This window comes from Artibeus jamaicensis, unplaced genomic scaffold (assembly GCF_021234435.1).
Source record: "Artibeus jamaicensis isolate MK-2021 breed Jamaican fruit bat unplaced genomic scaffold, CSHL_Jam_final scaffold_461, whole genome shotgun sequence".
NCBI classification, from domain to species: domain Eukaryota; kingdom Metazoa; phylum Chordata; class Mammalia; order Chiroptera; family Phyllostomidae; genus Artibeus; species Artibeus jamaicensis.
The window spans coordinates 12595584-12621963 of NW_026522045.1; the positions used below are offsets into that span (position 1 = coordinate 12595584).

Consider the following 26380-nt stretch of genomic DNA (forward strand, 5'->3'; position numbering starts at 1 on the left):
CATCCTCTGTATCTATGATATTGTTTTTGTTCTGCTTGTTTGTTTATTTTACTTTTTAGATTCAATTGTTGATAGATATGTATTCATTGCCATTTTATTGTTCATGTTTTTTATCTTCTTCTTGTTAAAGAAGACCCTTTCATGTCTCATGTAATACTGGTTTAGTGGTGATGAACTCCTTTAGCTTTTTCTTGTCTGGGAAGCTCTTTATGTGTACTTCAATTCTAAATGGTAGCTTTGTTGGGTAGAGCAATCTTGGCTGTAGGTCCCTGCTTTTTATGACTTTGAATAAGTCTTGCCAACCCCTTATAGCCTGCAAAGTTTCTTTTGAGAAATCAGCTGTCAGTCTTATGAGAGCTCCCTTGTAGGTAACTAACTTCTTTGCTCTTGCTACTTTTAAGATTCTCTCTTTGTTTTTAAACTTTGTCATTTTGATTATGATGTGTCTTAGTGTGCCCCTTCTTTGGTTCATCTTGTTTGGGACTCTTCGCACTTCCTGGACTCATATGTCTATTTCCTTCACCAAGTTAGGGAAATTTTCTGTCATTTTTTTCAAATAGCTTTCCAAGTTCTTGCTCTTTCTCTTCTCCTGGGACCCCCATGATGTGAATGTCGGTATACTTGAAGTTGCCTCAAAGGCTGCTTACACTTTCATCATTTTCTTAGATACTTTTCTCTTCTGCTTTGAATGGTGGTTTGTACCTCCTTATGTTCCAAATCACCGATTTAATTCTCAGCTTCATGCATTGTACTGTTGATTTCATGTATATTTTTCTTTATTTCAATTAGTATATCCTTCATTTCTGATTAGATCTTTTTTTATGCTGTTGGTCCAGAGTAAGTTCCTTGAGCATCCTTATTACCAGTGTTTTGAACTCTGCATCTAGTAGATTCCTTGTCTCTATTACATTTAGTTTTATTTTCTGGAGTTTTGTTATTTTCTTTCATTTGAACCATGTTCTTGGTGCCCTCATTCTGAGAGCCCCTCTTTGTTTTTGTGTATTAGGCAGAGCTGCTATGGATGCAAAGCTTGATAGAATAGCCTAAAGTAGTAGGCATCCTCTAGGGTCTAGTAGCACAGCCTCCCCTATTACCCAAGCTGCGTACTCAAGGCACAGCCACTGTGTGGGCTGTGTACAGCATCTTCTTGTAGTTGAGCCTTGATTGCTGTTGGCACATCCAAGGTCAGGCACTGCCTGTGTTCTGTCCGGGGTCACACAGCATACACTACAAATTGATCTGAAAATGGCTGCTACTTGTGCTGGGCTTGGAGATACCCATGAGAGGCCCGGCTATGTGCCAGGGCCAGCTGCTGATAGTGCCAGGTCTGGAGAAACTTAGTGAAAGATAATGATGCCAGATGTTGCTTGTTTGAGAGAATTTAGGAAAATCTGAAGCATGATCTAAGACAAGCCATTCATGTGAAAAAGCCACTGGAAACAGCTTGGGTAGACCAGAGATTTGGGTGGGACAGAGCCACAGGGAATTACCAGGGTGGGGCACACAGAGTGAGTCAGGTTGATAGAATCTCAAATATGGTGCCTGACAGCTCTGTGGCTCCATGGGGGGAGAGCTCAGATAAGGAACAATGGCCTCTGCCTGCACTTCTGTCTGGGATAAAGTGGCCCTCCAGCTCTCACCCTGGTATCAGACAATTCAATTTCTCCCTGTATGTTTTTGATGCCTTTCAATCTGCTGCCCCAGTGCTGGAGCTCAGAAGGAGTGAGTGCAAGTAAATCTGTGTTTAGGCCTTTTAAGAGGAACTGCCTTTTATTCCAGCAGTTTCTGTCTTCCACAGACTCAATCCCTGCTGGTTTTTACAGCCAGAAGTTATGGAGACTTATCTTCCTGGCACTGGAACCCTGGGCTGGGGGGACTGATAGGCTGGGACCCATCACTCCTGAGATATCCCTCACAGTATTTATCTGCCACGTGTGGATGTGAAACCAGCCCATTCTGTGACTTTGCCCCTCCTACCAGTCTTGATGTGGTTTCTTCTTTATTTCTGTATTGTGTTTCTTCTTTAATTCTGTAGTTGTAGGACTTTCATTCACTTCAAATTTTCACTCCTGAATAATGGTTATTCTGTAGTTTATTTGTCATTTTGATGTGGTTGTGTGAGGAGGTGATCTATGTTTACCTGTAATGTCCAGTATGTGCATGTTTTAATTACTAAGTTGCCCTTCATTCAGGTTGTTCCATTTCGTACTCCCACCAAGGTATAACAGTGCCTGTTTTTCAACACAGTCACCAGCAGAGCTGTATTCATTTATTTTGGACTATAAGGCTATAATTAATACACATTCCCACACTGATTTTCAAAAGGAAAAATGTTTGTAAAAGCAACTCTAACAAGAAATTCTATGACAAAAATGTCTATCCTGAAGAATCCATTGGGCAGTATAAATCATGTCTCTATTATGCCAAAGTATCTTTGTTGTATATCACATCTCTTTGTAGACTAGACCAGCTATGTGGCTAAATTTGTCAGAAAATGACAAGGGCAGTATCTCTTGAAATTATTATTCTCATATGCATAAAAATAGGTTATACATTTAGCTAAATTAATTTTATCAAATATCTGGATCTTTGACAGTTGTATAATTATAAAGAATGATAATGTGATCAGTCCATCAATGATTACAAACAACTTTTTTTTTGCAAGCTCTCAATCCCTGTCCCTCTAAATTAATTTTAGTTTTAAGGCTTGTGAAAGTAAATATGTCATGTTAGGTATTTTTCAGACTTTGCTACTCAATGAGGAGTCCCCTTCTTGCTTTAATTTGAATTTCCCATATTGAAGTTGAATAGTTTTGAAACTTATTTCTTAAAGGACTTGATGAATAACAGCTTGTTTAAACAACCTGACAAATCATTGTACAACATAGAACTCAGGGATAAGTGCTGAGAATAAAACCTCTGACTTGTTTTCCTTTGTTTAAGAAACTATGGGCAAGAGTAGAAGTGGTGTCCAGTGTGCTTACAGAGTGATTAAGTATTTGCTTCCTCATTGGATCTATTTTGGCCCATATATGGTAGAACACTGCTATGAAGCACTAAATAAATGTAGTCTGAACTTCATAATAGACTTTGTGATGAAGGGAATTGGACATATATTAGCATTTGTGAAGAACAGTGTTTATGGTGCAAAAGAAGATGCTCTTTATTCTCTTAACTGCACTTAGTTGTATGCTGTCCCTTGTAAAGAAAGATGATGCTACTCAGTCAGCCAACATTAGCAGAATTTGCACTTTAAGTTGTTTTTTGCAGCCACACTAATGAGCTTGTATTAAGCAACTTGCCCCCATTTCCTGTCAAGGCCCTCTTGAAGCCAATTGTGCACATAGTGGAACAGCTGTTTAAACTTAATGTTGGAGTGTGTAGGTTAGAGTTATCCAGACTTTCCAGGGATTAAGCCTTGTAACTGTGGCCTCATTATCACTGGACTATATAACCCAGGGAACTCCCTGGCTTCATATCCATAATGTGTTACAGCTCTATTTAAAATTTAATGACCATGAATACCCTGGGAAATGTCACACTCTAGCTGAAGAACAAAAAAATTCCTACTCAGATTTATAATCCTCATAAACCTGGCTCTGGCCACATTCTCTGTACTTAGAAAAGGACTGAGTTGATATGATTTTTACATATTTTTTTAAATTTAACAGTACATTTTTGAGAAGCAAATCACAGAAAAGAAAGCACTGTTAAAATCTCTCTCTCTCTAAAAGTTATCATGTGTAAATGGTAACACTGTTCACTTCCATTCCTGATCCCTAAAGGTCTTATGTCCCAACAAAAAAATCAAATATATAGTGGGTAGTTTGTACAATGTGATATCTATGTATTTTTTATGTCAAGTGCATTAGTATTCCAAGACAATCTCTAAATAGGGGCCTAAAAGTTGTAACTTTTAGTAATAGTAGTAGTAGTAGTAACTTTAGTAGTAACTAAAAGTAGTAGGGTCTTAAATACTCAGCAGAAGATAAAGTCCAATTCTAAGAAATAATCCTTGAACCAGTCCACTTTTTCCACATGACCAAATCATAACTGAGTCAGAAAACAGAAGAACCATCTTGTATAGTTATGCCAAAGGGATCAAATGTACCATGTCCAGGGACAAACTAAATGGCTTTCAAGGGACACATGGACTAAATGAGCAGAAAATTAGAGACAAGAGAAACACAGGGGTTTACAGTTGTTCATACAATAATACAATAATTAATAAATAATAATACAAGAATATGTGTTTCACCTACTCACAACTTTAAACCTACTTTGCTTGCTCCTGTGTTTTAGGGAGGCAGTTTAGCTACAAATGCAGACTTTGAGAAGAACCACACTTGCACTTAGCATTGATGTAAAAATGCTGAATATAACAGATCAGCAAATGGTGGTTAAGAGCATGGGCTGTGAAGCCAAACTAATGTATTTTTTAGCTTATCTGCTGACTAACATGTAAGCTTGAACTTACATTTACATTTACCTGTTTTTCTTCCCTCATTTGTAAAATGAAGATGCTATAACTTGCCTCATAGGGTTTGTTAGGGCAAGCATTAAGTGAGATTATTCATACATCTACAGAGAGCAAGCAGAAAGTAAGGCTCAATAAATGATATAGACTTTTCTAGCAGCAACAACAGCAGTACAACTAGGTATAGGTGTCAAAAATAACCATCCTAAATGTAAATTAAATCCCTGACTCTGACCTCATTAACATCAGGTTTATGCTTGTAAAACTCAAATGTGAATATTGCCCTATCCTTCTGGCTCCCTCATATTTATTCACAGGAAGCTCTCCTTGGACCCTATTGAGCTCTCTAGTTCCCTTGCCATTTTATTTTTCTCTGAGCCCATGAGCTTACTATTAGCCTCACTTCCCTGACCTTCTTTCCCTGCTGTAATTCATTTCTATGCTGGAATCAGAGTGATTTACCTAAATTATAAGTCCTACCATGTTGCCACTTTGGCAATAATTTATGATAATGGTTTGACATTGGCTTTTAGGAGGAAACATCAAAACCTGGTGAAAATTGCTGATAATTAAACTGACTAGTCTTGGGAGGATAAGGGAAATGGTTTTGGTTATTGTGTGTTTATTTCTAGATCCTTTAGGATAGATACCAATGTTTTCATCTGAGTAATAAGTGCTGGGCTAGATCAAGTAGAAACTGTTGACAAAGCAACTAATGTAATGCCAAGAACCCAGCAATACACATCACACTGTAATTGATGATGAAGCCCAAATGTTGAACAATTGGTTGGTTTAATATTCTTGAAACATAGTATAGGTTAACAGAAAATATTTTGTTCAAAATTAGGAGACTTTTCTTACTAGCTGTGTTATCTTGGATGATCTCTATTTTTCCTTAAGTCATGATACTGCTTAGTTTTTTTATGCCATCTGAATGGTTGAGTTTTGTAACAAATTTTAAAAAGCTCCATCTAAACAAATGTTTTTACAGCAATTTGGCTTCAATATAATTGGAAAGGATGGATCATAGGGATGAATGTAATTAAATGTCATTAGAATAAAATTGTAGTCTGTGGATGATGATGGAATTGATGATGATGATGGCAATGATGTTTGCTAATATTCATTGACAATTACTATATATCAGGACTAGTTTTAAACACTGTGTACATGTGATCCTATAATCCTGAGCCACATAGAGGTTAAATCACTTATCTAGGTCTACATAACTGGCAACTGGTGGGATTTGAACCTGGGGAGATTTGAGTAGATGGGGATGAGCACTACTTTTATTTAACCTATCAGTGAGCAAAATGAGTGCTTTAATAGATGAGTAAAAGAAGGGGAGATATTCATATTTATACCAATTGGAATATGGAAAGGCATCAAAACTGGGGTGCAGAGAGTTGTTAGAGGTGTTAAGATAGAGCTGGAAACAAAGCAGTAAGTCTTACTTTGCAGGTTAGTACTTGACTATGTGAATTTGAGTTAAGGATTTTACACAGGCTGGATGCTAGGCCAACCAATAACTTACTGGTCAGAACATTGAATTCCAAACGCCTGAAAACATGTTTGGTGTGGGTGTAAGGTGTGGAAAGTGGGATGGAGAAGGATGTTACTATTTTAAAATTAGGGATAAGAGTTGAGGAAAGAAAAATGGCTCCCACCAGACAGCTGCATGTATGCAGTAAGGTAGAGGAAAGAGAAATGAAGAGAAAGCTAATTTTTGAGTTAATAACTGATGTCCTAGATTTTCACAGTCTTAAACCTCTGTAGATTAGGGATTTGGGGCAATTGTATACCACAGAATGCCAAAAACTCCAAAATACTGTGATTTTATGGTTAGAACTCTAGCAATTTTAAGACAATGAAGTGCTAAGGGAGGTGGGGAAGGCACAAGAAAACCACAAGGATTTGAAAGGTAAAGCTCTGTTGATGTTAAACACTAATACCCCTTACACTCCAAGTCAATCACAATTTTAGCCCCCAGGATGGTGGAAATGGGATTAGAGAATGGAGAATAGGGTTTGAAAAAGGGGAAGGCCACCTGGGCAGGAATTTGGGGACAGGAATTTTGGGCCTCCCTCCCTAGGCTTTAACTGAAACAGCTTCCATTTTATATTATGGTTTCTACATATTGTAATTGTTTCTTCATTTGATAAAGGCATTCCAAACTTAAAGAAAAAAACAAAACTATTTAAGTAAGGGGAAAAAAGGACATGGAACTTCTAAAAAGTATTCTACTAGTCCTTGTCCTTTTTGAAAATAGTTATGGATGCTAAGAAGAATGTTTTGGTTGGGAGACTGGGGAGAGCCAACTAACAACTTAGCAAATCAGTGATCCTCTACTGTGAAGCTAACAGTGGCAGCAGCAAAATAATGACAATAGCAGTTACTATATTAAACATCAACTCTGATCTGGGCACAGGACTAAATGTTAAAGCAAACTGCACCATTTAGTTCTCTGTAGTTTTATGAGACAGATACTTTCATTACCTAATTTTGCAGGTATCATCACTTTTTTGTACCTGAAAGAATTGAGCAAGTGGTCTACATATATAGGATTAAACCAAGTAAAGGCGTTTTAAAATTTCATTTAACATACAGATTTCAGTAGTTGCTGAGGGCTTATGCAGCTGAAATATATACCAGTTGCAGATGATCTATTCCTTTAAACTCAGGCAATTCTGAGTTTGGAAGGTCAAATCACAAATGACTGCTAATATTGAAAATGTCTGATACTTTTTTCCAAGAGGGAAGAGTTTTATGTAGATTTAAGTAAAAGAAGAAATGTTTCCTTCAGAGAAATGCAAGGTTTTATTGTAACTGAATGTTTGCTTGAAAAGACTTTTATTAATTTGTTTATTCAGCAAATACTCATTGAACACCAACTAAATGCTCTGAGCCCAGAATCTCAAACATACAAAATTAAGAGACCAATTTGATTAATGTAATCTAAGAATTTTCTGAAATCACCAAATCCTGGTTCAGATGGCACCTATTGATTGAGCATGATTTCTCAGTTTAATTCCAATAGAATTTAAATACCCATGCAAAGTGGCAAGAACAGTTTATAAATTCTAGATCATGGAATGAAAGAACTTTAGAAGTAAAGTAACCCATTTCCTATATTTTGCATGTCAGAGGGACAGGCTTAGAAATTATAAACTCTATAACTTTGGACAGATTTCTTAACCTCTCTGAGGCTTACATTCCTCATCTATAATATGGGGATAATAGCACTTGCATTATAGAACTATTGTAAGGATTACATAAGATAATTTATATGAGGTTTTTAGTGCAGTGTCTGACACACATGACATTCTCGATACATGTTTACTGTTATTGTGATCATTATTTTCCAAGTGAAGGGACTGAAATAGAGAGGGAAAATGACTAGCCCAAATGAGTAGCCCAAGGTCATGTAGCTTAATGATAGGGCAAATGTTAGAACTCAAATCTCTATTAGTATTCAGATGTTCCTTTTACTATACCACTCATTTAATTCCTAGGAGTAGGTAATGTAAACTTGTTAGGCCTATGATAAATATTTTAGCTCATCCAAAGAGAAGAAAGGCACAGAAATGGCTGACACAATAAGAGAATTCCTACACTTAAAAAACAAAACAGCAAAGGATAGATATAGAACAAATGAGAAACAATAATTGCCAGAAAGTTTAGATAGCAGTGTTGGAGCATTATTATGCCTGGAGAGTTACAGAACTGATCTCTATCCTAATTCCTTTGTTCACCACAAACATTTCTACAAAAATGACTAAGTTTTTCCTTTTTCTTGGATATTGAGGTGGGGAGGTGGTTCATAATGCATGAGTGTTTCACAAAACCTTACCATAAATTGAGCTTTGCTAGACAATTTCTATTCACAAAGCAGAGGAACTCTGTAATTGAAGTTATAATGCAAACATAAATATCACCAAGAATCAAGAAATGGTAGATTTTAAAAGGATAGTGGACTGGAATGTAACCTCATAGTAGAAGTTGTTGAGAATTTTAGCAGAAAGAAAAAAGAATGGCGCAACAGTAAAGCCATGTTGTTATTGGCTTATGTAGTACACAGATAAGTACAGCACTGAGAGTATTTGATTTGTTAAATGAAGATATTCCTAGGAATTAAAAGTATACTTTAAAAGCCACTCTTTCCATATGTTAAAAGAAGCAACTAATTTACAGTTTGCTAAACAAAAAAAAGGATATATTCTTCCCTAAACTGTATTTCAGTTTAATTCGAGAACTGCAGTGTTGGTTATTACAACATCCAAGGAGTATTTAAAATGATCCAGGGGATTCCTAACAAGAGGGACAGTTTGCTCAAATTATTACTGTGAATGCCATGGCACACAGACTGCTGCCAGGAAGTCTGACTGGAGTTCCTAGTCCACCAAACGAATATGTCATGATTATTTAAAATGCAGTTACTATTTGAAACAGTTGTTACTCTTTTTTAACTTCTTCCTTTAATCTTAAGTTGACTGACATGCCTCTCCTAAAAATAATTATATTTATTTAAAAGAAAATACATTGATAGTACTTTGTGTATTCAGTCGATAATTTTCTCCTCCACAGGGCATCAGGTACTGTTTATACAGCACTAGATATCGCAACAGGACAAGAGGTAAGTGCTAACATGCAATATTGATTTTTATTTTCCTTTATTCATATTGATCAGATTTCCTCTTTGGTAGCATCTATGCCTGAAAAACAATGATTAGCACTGGCTTAATGTTGGAGTTTTCTTTTTTGGTGTCCAACGTATCTGAAGAGGATAGTTTACTCATGATTAACCACAGAAAGGGAAATGGTGTGTGGCACCAAGTAAAAGCTTACTAAGATAAAGGATTTGTATACCCCAAAATGTGAATGTTTGTTTTTAGTCTAATAATTATAATTCATTCCTATATTTTAATCATCATTCAGGTGGCCATAAAGCAGATGAACCTTCAACAGCAGCCCAAAAAAGAATTAATTATTAATGAAATTCTAGTCATGAGGGAAAATAAGAACCCCAATATTGTTAATTATTTAGATAGGTAAGTGTTTTCTCTCATTATGCACTTGTTTTATTTATGGTATGTCATTTTCTTGACAGATTATTTTATTTAGGGTCTATTCATTTAGTATTCATTCTATAAATATTTCTCAAATGCTACAAAATAGTAGAATATCAGAGCTATTGGTAAACTGGCATCCACTTATCTTTGACCATCCATCAAACATTAGAAGACATTTTATAGTGTTGCTTTTAAACATGAGCAGTTTGTGTAATTTCTCATTGGGGATCATGACTTTGTCTCGGCAAGAGATAGCCTATTGCATATAGGAGAGGGTTGTGGTGTGTTAAACATTTATTTTAACAAGTGTTTGTTTGAAGCCAGTGCAGTATCTGGGTGTCTAAGTGAGGACGGCTGTCTACAGTAGCCCTGCTCTAATGGGTATTTTGTAATTAACTGATAATGAGGCATAGGAAATTGAGACTTTAATCTCAAACCTTTTTCCTAGACCGGGTAATTAATGTCTCTTTCATCAGTGGTATTAGCAAGTGGTTTATAAATAGACATTTAAATACAGCATCAGCTCTTCACTTGTGGTTAACACCTGTCTCATTCAATTTCAGTGTTTGTCTAGCTCCACTGTGCTATGTACTGTGGTTAGGACACAAAAGAAATAAGAGTAGGTCTATAACCTTAGTGAGCTTAAGATCTTTCTTTCTGTGTTTTGAGCCAGGTATCTCTGTGGTACAGAAGGAGAAAAAAGGGAGGTGAAAATAGAAGGGTCAAATTTTACAGTAAAAATCACTGTTTCATAAAGTGTTACAATTGACTTCTATGATAACTGGCACCTCGGCACAGTAAATCCATTGCAAACATGAATCATTTTTGTTTACTGACTGCTGGAAAACATTTCAGTAATCAATTCAGGAGAATTAAAAATAATGCCAATATCTGAATAAAGATCTGTATAAATGCCAAGACCTGAATAAATGCCTAAAAATATGTATGCCATGGGCCACTACAGTCCAAGAAGTCAACATTGTGGCTTGAGTAATCCAAAAGGGCTATTCATTGATCTTGCTCATTGAAACTAGCTTTTACAAGGAATGTAGCAGTCGGTTACCAGAGGTCTCCTTGCTTTCTCCATGGCACACAGTCATATCTAGTGATCCTTTGGTTTCCATGCATATTCTCATCTAACGTTAAGCAGGTATCTCATTACCATCATCACCGGTATTCTCTTCTTGTTATGTAATATAATCAAATGCAGAAAGACTGTTTGAAAATTGCCTTCTAAATGGGAATGTGGAAGGATCTCCACCTTCTCAGGCCTGAGTTCAACGTCTTTTTCTTCTCTTGTTATAGCTACTTAGTGGGTGATGAACTATGGGTAGTCATGGAATACTTGGCTGGTGGCTCTTTGACGGATGTGGTCACAGAGACCTGTATGGATGAAGGACAGATAGCAGCTGTCTGCAGAGAGGTAAGAAAATAAAGCATTTCTAGATGATGAAAACACCAAAATGGAAAGTTCTTTCTTTATCTCCGACTACTCAGAATGTTTATAACATCAAAGTAATAATAGTGCATTTTTTTCTACTGAAAAAAATGGAGAGCCTAAATTCAGTTTAAATCCTAACATAATAGCACTCCCATTCCCCTCCCCCCACAGCACCTTGTTTATTTTGTTTTTATATGGAACTTATGAGTTCCATTATGCCATTCACAAGGTACATTTAAGCCTATGTGATTTTAACTTTCAGTGAACATGGAAAACAGTAATTTTGGCATGGAACTTCTTTCTGATTTGAAGGAATTTTTACATGGTAGTTATTTTGTCTTGTGTGTGCAAATGAGCCATGTGAAAATACAGACCATATTATAATCCCATCTTTTTCTAGAACATAATTTAACCCAGGACTTTCCTCAGCCCAAAAAGTAGTTATGTCCACAGTATAAATTTGAACATCCCTGATAACCCTCTAGTGAATCAAAGTATCTGCCTCTTTTCCAATAATAGTGACATATACTTATTTTCAAGCTAAACCAAGAATATTTTATTATATTATTTTTTCAATATTAAAAAACACTCTTCATTGGAATTTTATATTGGGCATTACCATCTACTTCATTCATTGTGGTGAGGTTTTCTATGGATACATTAGGAATCCTGACCCACTGAAACTTAAAAAACAGTGATAAAAAATAATACCAAGTAATTCCAGCTGGTCTTTGCTTGATTTTATCTTAAATTTTCACTTAAATCTCTTTGTTCTCCTCTCACTCTCACTCTCACTTTCTCCTCCCCAACCATACACACATATCCACTAAACATATATATTTTCTATTCATGTAATATATCAAACTTATAATATTTAGGTGAATATTTGACCCTGATTCTGTTCCATCTTCTGGTAATGCCATTCAAAGCCATTTTCAAACAAGTACCTATAGTTACTTCATAGTGGTCCCCAAACTTTGATGTCCAACAGAAATAGCTTGGGGCACTTGTTTTAAATGTAGATTCCCAGGACCCACTCCAGACTGACTGAATCAAATCATACCATTGAAGCACAAGCTTACTGCATCTATTTAAGACCCAGCTGAATCCATACCCTCCAGATTTTATCTTAAATTTTCACTTTCACGACTAGGTCAAAGTATGATTATATTAATTGGTTGGTTTGACTATATTAATGACTTTGTACTGCTCATTATACTATCACTCTTCATGTCCTAGTCTGACTCAGGAGTTTCCTATGTATAAACTAAATTGTATCACTGATGTAAATGGTAATGCGACTTCAAAATAGTGTTAAAGCACTTCATAATTTATTTCACTTGACAACATAAAATTATACTCCTTCCCAAAATTTATCTATATTAAACTTAGTTTTAAAAATTATTTGTGATATAATTAGAACTTTTTTTCCTGATCCAATAGTGCCTCCAAGCTTTGGATTTCTTGCACTCAAACCAGGTGATCCATAGAGACATAAAGAGTGACAATATTCTCCTTGGGATGGATGGCTCTGTTAAATTGAGTAGGTATTTGGTTCTGATGGTGTTTGAGAATATATTGGGGGATTCCTGCTCTTTCACTGTTTATGTTGAGAAGAAAATGGCTATTGAAAGCAATAGGTTCGAAAGCATTTAGAGCACAGTTTTAAGTAAAGAACTGTGTTTAAGTAATGCTGTGTTTCTGTAGATTGTGGCTAGATTTTGGGTGGGGGGTAATCTAGTGACTTCCATCTGCTGGGTGACATATAAAAAGAAGACTGAAGGGTTCTGTAAGTTTGGGGGAACCAGACTGACATCACTTCAGTTAGCTATTTCAGACCCTTTTAAAATCAGGACCAGCTGAGAGATCAGGCAACAAAAGGATATGAGCTAGACAATTGTAAAAGCTGAGTGTCTAACAAAGGAAAGTACAGACATATATGAAAATGAGCTATTATAAAAGAAAAATGATTTGAGCTGGTTTTAAGGGACTTTTCTTCTCTGCAGCTGATTTTGGGTTCTGTGCCCAGATCACCCCTGAGCAAAGTAAACGGAGCACTATGGTGGGAACTCCCTATTGGATGGCACCTGAGGTGGTGACTCGAAAAGCTTATGGTCCGAAAGTTGATATATGGTCTCTGGGGATAATGGCAATTGAAATGGTGGAAGGTGAACCCCCTTACCTTAATGAAAATCCACTCAGGGTAAGTCAAAAGAAAACTCAGGTACTTCATGCTCTGGTAAAGGAAAAGGCAAAATGTTATTTCTTATCTTCACCAGAATTGGCCAGAATGGGCTCCTTCCTGGGACAAGTGACATAGAAGCTTCAAGTTATAATTTTCAAAATTACTAGGAGTTATGTTTAGTTTCTTTTAAGATATTACAACAGTTTTTTTTTTCAGTGTTTTCACATCGGTATTTCTAATAACAGGGATCGTTAAAAGTTTTTAGTTTAGCTTTCTGCTGTTGAAAAGGCTTTAAAAAAAAAAAGCAAGATGTCGGAAGAAAAGAGTCATTTTATTACATGCTATGGTTAAATGATCTATCTAGGAAACACTTGCTTTATAACTACTTTAACAAAGTAAATAAATATATTTCCAGAAGAGCTATAATTTTTAATATTAGATTTTATTTCATTATCAGTAATGATTTTTTGAGCAACAACAGCTTGAGAGGCAGTGAATGGAACACAGGATAGACACAGTGCCTGCCTGATGAAGTCACAAACTTAATTAGACTGTCAAGTAGAAAATGAATGGAAATAATTTGTGTTGGGTAACTCAATTTGCTACTGCAGAATTAGAGGCTTGATCCTTACATAGTCTGGTTACATTGCAAAGAGCAAAACTCCATTTCCTACTTTAACACTACCATCTTGACTCAGATATGCTGTTGATCATGAGAGGGAAAGGCAAAGAAATGTGAAAGAAATGCTTGCTCAATACAAAATTCAGCCAGTAGCTATTTCATTCTGTATAGCCAAAGAGTGAACTAGAAGCTGTATATATATATATATATATATATATATATATATATATATATATATATATATATATATATTCACATTAATAAAAAAGAAATATGCACAGATTCAAATTCTACTCTCAAAATGTAATCAGTCTGTTTAATAGACCTACAATGCCACAGGCATCTTGAAAATCGTTTGGATCATTACCACTAAAAATCTAAAATTGAGTTTACTCTTAGTATACAAAAAACATTGTCCTTAGTAAATAATTAAGTGTTCCAGGGGTATCAAACCTGTGGCCTATGGGCCACATGTGGCCCAGAATGGCTGTGAATACAGCTCAACACAAAACCATAAATTTACTTAAAACATTATGATGTTTTATGGGATTACATGTCACACCGTATTTAATATGTGGCCAAAGACAACTGTTCTTCTTCCAGTATAGTGCACAGATGCCAAAAGTTTCAACACCCCTGGAACATTAAGCTTATATTCAAGCCAAATATGTATAGTTTTCTGTATATGTAAAGAAACCTACAAACTAATTGTCTTGTTGCTTTTGCAGTTGAACATTTTGTAATTTAGACCTGCATTCCCTATGTATGGAGGAGAGAGGAAAAGCTTCCTCTTGTCCCCTCCTAATTCCTTTCTGCTTCTTGTCCTCTTGTCTTAGTCCCTTCACTGATTAGAAAACAACATATTGGAGTGAATTCCCTAATGAGTGCTGTGGGCTATTGCTCTGGTCTCAATCTGGAAGTGAAATGTGCACATTGATTAGCTGCCACAGGGCTGAGTGGAAAAGAAGGGGCATTTTCCTACATTTATAGGTCAGCTTTCCATGAATTTAATTAAGCCCATCCCTGACCTGTGAACCAGCACATCAGGATAATTACTTTGGCTTGTCCTCATTGTTTAACCACCTTCGTTTGTTAAGAAATAGCAGCAAGAAAACACATCAGGCCTATTGTTTCCAAGGTTTCTTGCTCTAATTCTTTGGAGTTTGGAGGCACTAAGCAGGATTATGGCTGTTTTGCTTTCTGCCTTCTAATGAGTAATTTATAACCTGCAAAATTTAAGGATTAAGTAAATGACTCTAAAGCAACTAGTCACAATAATGCAGTTATCAACTTCTTCAGTTCCCCATTACAATTGATCTCTCTTTTGCTAAACTGTTAACTTAGAAAAAAGGAAACAACATTTAATCTTTATAGCCATTTTCTAGCCAGAGATTAGAACTCTTAATTAATACCTTGTCTCTTAGAATCCACAGCCTTGTATCTAAACAAGTACTTGCAGACTAACAAAATACCAGGTTCAGGAAGCCTACATTAAGGCTATATAACAAAAAGACCTGTCAGAAAGACCACCCTGTTGAAGTCCACTGATAAGGATTTAGTCTAACTTTACTCATTACTTCTGTGTTCAACCTCCAGTGAAAAAATCAACAAATCCTTGAGCCAGCCCTCTATCTCTTTGTTGGTCACCACAAGTACTTTCTTAGTTTTTATTTTGTTATTCTCATGCTCTCTTAAAGAAAACTCAATGTTTCAGGCTATATGTCCTTATTTCAGATTGTTTTAAAAAATGTTGTTGCTGAAAGCATGAAGAGATTGCAGAGAAAAATGTAACATAATGTGGGGGCAACTTCCTGGAAAGTTTCCCCAGTTGCCACGGAAGAAGAGTAAATATGACCGAGACATGATGTGATCTGCTTAGGGAGAAGTGAGCAGTGGCCAGTTTCTCAGGGGAGACAAAGGCCAGCAGCGGCCAGTTTCTCCAAGGAGAAAAAGGCCTTAAACTCCCTCCTCCATAGCCTTTTATTGGGTTGTAATACACAGGAATACAGGGCGGCAAGGATCAAACAGTAGATAACATTTCAAAGAAATCTGAGGGCTTCAGAGTCTGTCAGGAACAGAGTTTTAGGGTTTCTTGCTCGAACCCTTAACATATGAATGAAAGCACTCTCAGCAGAGCAAATTTCACAGTTTTATCAGAAAATCTTTGGGATGCTAGATTTTTCCCTAGGACATGCTCTAGCAAGGCAAGCTGCACCTCTCCCCATCGAGTATTCAGGATTAAGGGGAGTAGAGCCAGGAAGTGCTTCTCCTACAGGGCATGGGGACTCGGTTTTGCCAAAGGTGGGGGTGGGGCCACGAGGGTCCATTCCTCCCTCTTTGTTGCAGCCCCCCTAGTCCTTCCATGATGGCCTCCCAAGTGATAGAGTCTGGCTTAGGTTGCCCCCCACTGCGAGGGGTCTTACCTGTCATTGACTTCCAACCAAGCTTTGGGGGCAGGTAGAAGAAACTGAGGCAGCGTTTGCTACCAGAGACAAGCTTTGTCTTCTGTGGCTGGCACTCCAGAGGTCTTCCCTGGCCCTTAGTCACAAGGGGTAGAGATACAATTCCTAAAACCAGGCAGAGCGGTCTGCAACAACAGAAGCCTGTAGTAAGTCCATGTTTTCTTGGATACTGGTCACCAGGCCATGTGTGGGGAAATAGAAAATCACACACCTTCAGAATTATAAAGAAAAACTAGGTTAGTCCTTTTTTATTGAAAAATCCTTCCAGTACTACCACCCATCCACCACTTTAGGCTTTGAGGAGGAAAAAGAAAATAAGTGGAAGGAAGACAGAATGGTAAAGTAGGGGTAGCATGTTGATGTAAAATAATTGGCCCATATAGTCAGGCAGATCTAGATATGTCCTGGCCCACAACCTATAAGCTCTGTGACCTTGTGCAAATCATATAAAACTTTTATATGCTGGGTCTTTTGTGTAAAATGGGGAAAATATATATCTTGCAGAATTAGTATGAAAGCTAAATGAAATAATGCATGTAAATCACCTAGCAGTGTCTAGCTCAGTGTAGGAAATACATTAGAGAGACACATATGTGAATAAAAATGTGAGAAAGAAAAATGAGAAAAAGGATTCTCGGCATGCTTTTTACTCCAAGAGGAGTGATTAGATGTCCCACTTTCCCCAAATATTCCTCTCCACACTGGTTATACTCCTATTTCCTCAAGGAATAGAGGGTTAACATAATTCAGTTAATTTATCATAAACAGGTAACACTGAACAGGAGAGGTTAAAGGTGAACTATGGGGCTATACATTTGAATGTTGTTTGCATTTCACTGTGGATATTTTGAGTCTTTGTTGTGTCAGTTGCAACTGAGCATGCTCTATGAATATTGTCTGTTAACACACCATTGATGTGAGGAATTAGCTACTACCCACCACCTCTAGTTATAAATGGTTAGGATTTCTTAAAAAGTGAATTAATTATGTACTATTAACTTAATTTTTTTATAAAATGCCTTTTAAAGGTTAGAGAGTTATGTTATGATGTTGGTACCCTTCCAGTAACAGAGAGAAGACAAGCTTCTTCTTCTTTCTCCCACTGCCTGAAGTCTTTGTACTCAACATAATTGACCTTGGACATGTTGTTATGTGACCCATAGACATCTTCAATAATTACATGTATTGTTCTTTCTGTTTATGAAGGTGACTGGGGTTAACATCAAACTTTCCCTCAATGTGAAAATCAAATGTTAGTGTTCTGCTCATCAGCCTGGTTTGTTTTTGTTAATTGTAAATATAATTTCTTTTTAAAAAAAATTATTTAGTTATTTTTCAAGTACAGTTTTTTGTCTATTTCTCCCATCTAAATGTAATTTCTAACCCCAGCTGGTGTGGCTTAGTGGATTGACCACCAGCCCTGTGAACTAAAGAGTTCAAAACTCTGTTAATCAAGAGTTCACTTAATTCCAAGTCAGGGCACATGCCTGGATTGTGGGCCAGGTCCCCAGTAGGGGGTATGCTAAAAGCAACCACACATTGATGCTTCTCTTCCTTTCTTTTTCCCTCCCTTCCCCTATCCCTAAAAATAAATAAATAAATAAATAAAATATAAAATTTTAAACCTGTGATTGGTCAGTGATCCAAGGTGGCAGAGGAATAAGTGGAAGCTACAGTAACCTCTTTCCAGGGCCAATCTGAAATTATAACTAAGTTGTAGAGAAATATCCTGAATGACAAAATGAACACTAGGTAGAGAGAAGCCTTATAACCATAGACAGAGAGAAAAAACTACTTCACCACAATGAAACTGGTAGGGAGTGTGGAGGAGGCATGAGAGGGCTGGCTGGGCTTCCACGGGTGGCAGCTGAAGATCCAGAGGGATATTTAAGTGTCCAGGAGGGTTTCCCCTGAGAAGTTTGGGGTGTAAACCCCAAGCTGGGCTCCCCAGCCTTCAGCACCAAAGCCAGAAAAGGAACCTAGAAAACATCCAGCTGTGAAAAACAGCAGGGTTTCTGTCTGCCAGAGAGAGGTCGCTGGATGCAGAGAGCCTCTTAAAGGGTCAATGCACAAATTTCATTTGTGCAGCCACTTCACCTGGGCTCCAGCAGAGGGAGGGAAGAGAGGACTAGAGATGATTCAGGGGAGTTTGAGGTTGATAGATCTGGGGAGAGAACTGAAGGAACAGCCACCAGGATCCCTGTGCTGAGTCATCCCCCATACTGTAGGAGTCAGGTTTCATAGGCAGAGCATTCATCTCTGAATGGCATCAACATGAGTGGAAGCAATAGCCCAGCCCACAAGAATTACTCTAGCCTGCCCTGTGATGCTGAAGCTGAGATGCTGATTACAGCTTGAAGCTATATCATTAATTAGTTTAACAACTAAGGCGGATCTCAGGGAGCTCCATGAGACTTCAGATGACCCTCCCAGTGCTGGGTGGTAATAAAAGCTGGCCTTGGTGTGCAGCCTGGTTCTTTCAGCACACACTCAGGCTCATCAGAGGGAGCTACACACTGTGGATCACTGATAGCTCCAAACAGCTTGAATAGGGCCAGTCACAAACAGCATCTGACAAAGGCCTATACCAGAGTCTTTGCAAATCTATTTCATAGAAGCAAATACAAAGAAGCCGCCAAACTGTAAAAAAAGAAACAGACTGAAAATGGAAGAACAAGAGAATTCTCCAAAAAGAAGAGCTAGATGAAATGTAGGTAAGCAACTTATTGGATAGAGAGTTTAGAGTGATGATTATAAAGATACTCAACACCATGAAAAAAAAAACATAGAAACCATAGAAAAGGACTAGTCAGACCTGAACAGACTCTTCTCCAAGGAGGACATACATAGGGCCCATAGACGTAAGAAAGGATGCTGAGCATCACTAGCCATCAGAGAGATGCAAATTAAAACTGCAATGAGATACCACTTAACACCAGTGAATGGCCATCATAAACAAATCAAAAAACTATGAGGTTTTTTGGTGAGGTTATGGAGAAAAGGGAACCCTAGTCCACTGTTGGTGGGAATGAAGACTGGTGTGGCCACTATGGAAAACAGTATAGAGTTTCCTCAAAAAACTAAAACTGAAACTACCTTTTGACCCAGCAATTCCACTGCTGGAATTTTACCCTAAGAGCCCTGAAACACCAATTCAAAAGAACCTGTTCACCCCAATGTTTATAGCAGCATTAATGACAATAGCCAAGTGCTGGAAACAGCCTAAGTGCCCACCAGTAAAGAAGTGGATCCCCAAACTGTGGTACTTTTACGCAATAGAATAGTACCCAATAGAAAGAAAGGAGGAACTCCTACCCTTCATAACAGCATGGATGAAACTGGAGAGTATTATGCAAAGTGAAATAAGCCGGGTGTTGAAAGACAAATACCATATAATTTTATCTATAAATGGAACCTAATCAACAAAACAAATAAGTGAGCAAAACAGAACCAAAGACATGAAAATAAAGAACCCGTTAACAATGACCAGAAGGGAGGGGGAGAGTAGTATAATGGGCAAAGAAGGGGAAAGGTTAAGTCAAGGAATGTGTGTAAAGGATCCATGGACAAAGACAATGAGAGGGATGATTGAATGTGGGAGAGATGGATGCACAGGGCAAGGGAAAATAAAGAGGGAAAAATGGGGACAACTGTAATTGAACAACAATTTTTTAATTGAAAAAAGGAAAGAAAATACTAGAGGAAAAAAGAACCAGTCAGAAATAAAGACTGGAATATCTGGAATTAAATATATACTGGAAGGAATAAAGAGTAGATTAGATGAAGTAGAGGACTGAATCAGTGATTTGGAAGTCAAGGTAGAAGGAAATATTCAGGCTAAGCATCAAAAAGAAAAAAATAATTTAAAAATGAGGACAGCTTAAGAAGCATTTTGGACAATATGAAGCATAACAACATCTATACCATGGGAATACCAGAGGGAGAAGAGAGTGAGCAAAGGATCAAGGACCTATCTGGAGAAATAATGACTGGAAATTTTCCTAATCTGATGAAGGAAAAAGACCCACAAGTCTAGGAAGCTCAAAGACACCCAAGTAGCCCTGGCTGGTGTAGCTCAGTGGATTGAGTGTGTTCTGTGAACCAAAGGTTGCTAGTTCTATTCCCAGTCAGGGCACATGCCTGGGTCATGGGCCAGATCCCCAGTAAGAGGCACGTGAGAGGGAACCATGCATTGATATTTCTCTCCCTCTCTTCCTCCTTCTCCTCTCTCTGAAAATAAATTTTAAAAAAAGAGTCCCAAAGAAGTTGGACCCAAAGAGGCCTACACTGAAACCCATCATAGTTAAAATGCAAGGCTGAAAAACATGTTTAATAACATGTTATTAAACAAGGCTGTAGAAAATCCTAAAAGCTGGAAGAGAAAGGCATGTAGTTATAAGAAATGGAGCACCAATTAGACTGTCATGTGCTTTCTCAATAGAAACATTTCAGACCAGAAAGGAGTAGCATGAAGTATTCAAGGTGGTGAAGAGTAAAGACCTAAAACCAAAGCGATTTACCCAGCAAGGCTATCATTTAAAATCAAAGGAGAAATAAGGAGCTTCCCAAACAATAAAAAGGTAAAGTAGTTTGTTAACATAAAACCAATACTCTAACAAATGTTAAAGACCTTGCTTTAAGAAGAAAAACAGTAAGAAAAAAACAGAGGAAGATAATCTAACAATAAAATGGCAGTAAAAACATATCAATAATCACCTTAAGTATAAATGGCTTAAATGCACCAACCAAAGGACAGAGGGTAGCTGAATGGATAAGAAAAGAAGACCCATATACACACTGCTTCCAAGAGACAAAACTGAGGTCAAAAGATACACACAGACTAAAAGTAAAGGGATGGGAAAAGATATTTCATGCAAATGGAAAAGAAAAAAAAGCTGGGGTAGCAATACTTATATCTGACAAAATAAACTTTAACACCAAGATTATAGTAAGAGACAAAGAAGGACACTATATAATGATAAAGGGAACAATCCAACAAGAGTATATAACCCTAGTAAACATTTACACACCCAACAGATGAGCACCTATATATAAAACAAATTTTGATGAACATAAAAGGAGACATTGACAGAAATATAGTCAATACCCATTAATATCAATAGATAGATTTCCAGGCAGAAAGTCAACAAGGAGACAGCAGCCTTAAATGACACACTAGATCAAGTGGATATGTTCATAATCTTTTGCCTCAAAGCAGCAGAATATACATACCTTTTAAGTGCACATGGAATGTTTTCTAGGATAGACCACATTTTAGGAAAAAAAGTCTCAATAAATTTGAGAAGATTAAAATTATATCAAGCATCTTTCTTGACCACAATGCTGTGAAACTAGAAATCAACCAGAAGAAGACTGAGGAAACATGCAAAGACATGGAAGCTGAATAACATGTTATTAAACAATGAATGGGTCAACAATGGGATCAAGGAAGAAATCAAAAGATACCTTGAAACAAAGAAAATGAGGACACAACAATCTAAAATCTGTGGCACACTAGGAAAGCAGTCCTAAGAGGGAAATACATAGCATTATCAGGCTATCTCAAAAAAAAAAAAAAAAGAAAGAAAGAAAAGAAAAAGAAAAAGCTCAAATAAAGAAATTAAACTTCACACTTAAACGTACTTGAAAAAGAACAACCAGCAAAGCCTGAAGTGAATAGAATTGAGGGAATATTAAAGATCAGAGCAGAAATAAATGAAATAGAGTCTTAAAAACGATACAAAGGATCAATGAATCCACAAGATAGTTCTTTGAAAAGATAAACAAGATTGGCAAACCTTTAACCAGACTCATGAAAATAAAAGAGAGAGTACCCAAATAAATAAAATCACAAATGAAAGAGGTGAAATAGCAACTGACACCATATTTATAAGAAAATATTATAAATAACTATATGACAACAAACTGGACAACCTGGATAAAATAGATAAATTCCTAGAAACATGCAATCTTCAAAAAAAATCATGGAGAATCAGAGAATATGAATAGTCAAATTACACTTAGTGAAACTGAAATAATAATGAAAAAATTCCAACAAACAAAAGCCCTGTATCGGATGGTTTCACAGGTGAATTTTAGCAAATATTCCTAGAAGAACTAACACTACTCTTTTTCAAACTACTTCATAAGATTCAAGATGAGGGAAGGTTCCCAAAATGATTTTACAAGGCCAGTATTATCCTAATTCCAAAACCAGATAAAGACACTGCAAAAAAGAAAATTATAGGCCAGTATCACTGATGAACATGGACACTAAAATCTTCAACAAAATATTAGCAAACCGAGACTCTGAGTCAATATTGCAGCATAGGTAAACATGGCTCTCCTCCTTGCACAGCCACATCAAATTTACAACTAAATTATAGGACAGCCATCACTCAGAAACATGAGAAATCAAGTTGAGTGAGAGTCTGACAACTACTGTATTAAGGAAACCACAACCATTCAGACTTAGAAGGAGCAGAGACATGGACGACCTGGTCCCACATTCTTATATGGTGGATAAATATTTGGGAGGGTTATCTCAGGAGCAAGGAATCTGAACCCCATCTCACAGTTTCAGTGGCAGGAATAGAAGTCCCCATATCTTCTGGCTGCAAAAACCAGTGGGGACTGAGGTGGTAGAAGAAACTTCAGGAGTCCCAACTAGTTCCTCTTAATGAACCCATGCACAGACTTACTCAGACTCACTCCCTCGAGCTCCAGCACCAAGGTAGCAGCTTGAAAGGTACCAGCAGCATACAGAGAGGAACTGAAGTGTCTGGCATCAAGGCAAGAGCTGGGGGACAGCTTTCTCCCAGACACAAAGGCAGGCAGAGGACATTGCCACTTTTCTGAACCCTCCCCTTTGGTGCCATAGAGGTGGCAGGCAGATCCCATATCTTAGACTCAATCAACCTGGGTAACCCTCTTTGTCCTGCCCTGGTGGTCCACAGGGGCTCTGTCCCTCCCAATTTAGAGCTGTTAACAGTGACCTTTCCATATGAATAGCTGGTCTTAGCTCATATTTCACAACTTCCTAAATTCTTTGAAACAAGCAACATCTACCCTCAATGAGCACCAAGCCCCTGTATTTCTTGCTAAGTGTCCTAGGCATAGTACTAGCAGCAACCGGCCTAGATTAACAGTTTGGCTTTGCCTGGGAATCTCAAAGCTCAGCACAAGTAGCAGCCATCTCAGATTGCTCTACAGTGCAGGCAGAGTGGCCCTGGACAGAACATGGGTGGAAACTGACCTTGGCCTGTAACACCCAGGAAATATCAGGGCCTGTGTACCCAGTGGACAGCTACAGACCACATTAGAGCACCACCACCCTGCCTCTACACAGTTGATCCTCCATAGTGGTTATAGGATGGATAACCTATAGGATGGATAACCTATAGGATGTGGTAACTTCTAACATGACCGCTTTGATCTTTTTTAACTGAGGAAATTGCCAATAAGGTAAATTGAATTATTTCTTCAACTGGACAATGTGGTTTTCTCTGAGTACTTAGGTATATTTAGTTGCACATTGGGATCAGTGAAAACTGTGATTTTGGTATGTTGCCAAGAGATTTGAATCACTAAGAATTCCAGAACATCACAAGCTTCTAGGTATATCACAATGAAGAGGGACACCATTTTTTTAGCCAAAGTTGTCTTTCTAAGATTATAAATAAGATTATAGGTCCTATATTACCTTACCATAGAAATCAAACAAACTTTGTTCAATGATATAACAGAAGATTAATCAAAAGCACCTTCTCTGTTCAAGATCAAAGAAGACTAAGTTTCTGAACTATGTCCCGGGCTCCAGAGAGCACTCGTTCTTCCCCTTCCTGTTGTAGTCATTTTTTTTTTAGTTTTCCCTCCTTTTAATGACATCTCCTTACATCACTGCTCATGGAGACCTCTTCCTTAGCCCATACTTGGGAGTGGTTAGTAAGAAGTTATCACATGCCAGGCCTCTTCAACTACAAAAAGTTGCCTTTGTCATTCTCTGTGTATTTTCTTACATGTTTAAAGTTTACTTTAGGTTCTGAACTTTCATACTTTGTATATCTTCTGTTATATTCTCAGCTCAGTTACATTTGTTTATATATTTTGTCACTCATTTTATTCAGCAACAAAATATATATTGAACAACTATTTTGAGTCCATTGCCATGAAATCCATAGGTGATAAATACACAATTCCCACCTTTACATTCCAGGATGTCAGACCTAAAGAGATGTAACAAGTATTCACAATACAGTATGAAAATGGACATATGAACAAAGGACTCTGGTAACTCAAGGGAGGGAGTGGCTAACTCTATCTGTAGGGTGACCAATATCCTGTTTTGCTTGGTATTGAGGAACACAGGACCTTCAGTGCTAAAACCTAGGATAGTCCTCAGAAAAACCAGGTGGTTGATCACCATATCTATCAGGGACAGACTGAGAAGACTATAAAAAGGAAGTGCCATTTGAAATAGAGCTTAAAAAACGAATATAATTTTACCAGGCACCTAAGGGAAAGCCACAAAAGCCAGTGCAGCCCATAATGAATAGGAATAGAATTTCAGTCAGATATGAAATAATATTTTCTATTATGGGAATGATGAACAAATTGGTGTGTATAGCTTTGGGCAACAGGCACACGTGTGTCAGGTTGAGGTAAGAAGGATTCCAGGGTGAGAAGAAAACAGATAAGAGCGAGTAGGGTGGGCAGGTGCCAAATCATGAAGGAGATTATATACTTTGCTAAGGAATCTTTACTATGTCCTGAGGACCAGTGGTTTCCAAATGACTACAGTGCTTCCTTGGTTCAAATGAAACTTTGCTTGGATGCATAAATAAAAAATGAAAAAATATATTTCTCACACTGAAACAGATATGTGTGGGCACAGGGTCCTGGAATCTCTATATCTATCTTGCTCTCACACCTTTTTTTCCTCTTATCTGCCTTTAAGGAGAATTTTGGGGAAAATAATTTGAGAAACACTTCTCTGGGCCATGGGGAGTCACCAAAATTTTTCAAAGCAGAGAGATGGATAACATGATGAGATCTCTGATGGGATAGATTGGTAAGGAGAATGGACTTGATAAGTCCATTGGTAAGAATAAAAAGACTTGAGTAAAGAAAACCAGTTAGCACTATGGTAAAGTCTGAGAGAGGCTCAGCCTTAAGCAGAGACAGTGGATATAGAGAGAAATGTTTGAGTATGAAAGATATTTCTATAGGTTGCACTAACAGAGGTTAGTGGTTACAGTAAGAGTGAAGGAAGGGCAGGTTGCTGAATGAGGAAGTTGAACTCAAGTGGGTTTCTTAAGAAGCAACCAACTAAAAAGAAATCTCTAGTCTAATTTCTAATAACCATCTCACTTTCTTTGAGGTTCCACTAACAGATAAAACCAAAATGTGATCACTCACGCCTAGATATATTTTCCTCAATCTTTCTTCAGCTAAGACAACTTTGCTATTAAATCCTTTTTTTTGTGATTGTTATATTGGCAACCATTGTATTTGTTTTTCATTAGCATGGCTGTTGACAACAATTTTCTTTTTACAGGTAACACACAGGATGTATTACAAAAGTTCATTTTTAAGTTAATTATTTGAAACTCAGAGTGCATGTTCCCATAGAACATGCATATGTGTGGTGAATATATTCCCAGGCAAGTCCACAAAAGCCAGTGTAGCCCATAATAATAACTAAAAGTGTGGATTTTTATGATGGAAATTGGTTGAAAAATAATACAGTTTTGATTAAAACAAAAACAATTGTTGAAAAAGAAATTGTCTGAGCTTTTCTTTCCTTCAAGGGGTAGTACTTGATGAAAAGCAGATTTAATCCTAGGAATACAAAGAGAAAAAAATGAAGAATTGTGTGTAAATTGGACAGCATAGCCTTTTACCTTCATTTTTAAGTGATGTTTTAGAGAGTTTTTAAAAATAACAAAAGCAGCAATGTTCATTGTAGAAAATTTGGAAAATTGAAGTATATGTTTCAAAAATTAATCCTACCACCCAGAGGGAACCACTGTTAACATATTGATGTTTCCTTTCAGCCTTTTTCTCAGTACATGCATTTAAAATCAGTACAACAATATTAACTATACTACAACCCCATACTGAAC

At 37.2% G+C, this 26380-nt stretch overlaps 1 protein-coding gene across 4 annotated transcripts in view; it reads left to right on the forward strand.

Annotated features, from left to right (window-relative positions):
• PAK3 (p21 (RAC1) activated kinase 3) overlaps window positions 1–26380 on the forward strand; it is a 128642-nt gene that overhangs the window by 88110 nt on the left and 14152 nt on the right. For all 4 annotated transcript variants that reach the window (XM_053657507.1, XM_053657508.1, XM_053657509.1 and 1 more), the window contains 5 exons: window positions 9062–9110; window positions 9413–9525; window positions 10852–10969; window positions 12431–12530; window positions 12994–13190. In XM_053657507.1, the coding sequence (XP_053513482.1) occupies window positions 9062–9110; window positions 9413–9525; window positions 10852–10969; window positions 12431–12530; window positions 12994–13190 (577 nt within the window). The remainder of the gene's footprint in view (window positions 1–9061; window positions 9111–9412; window positions 9526–10851; window positions 10970–12430; window positions 12531–12993; window positions 13191–26380) is intronic.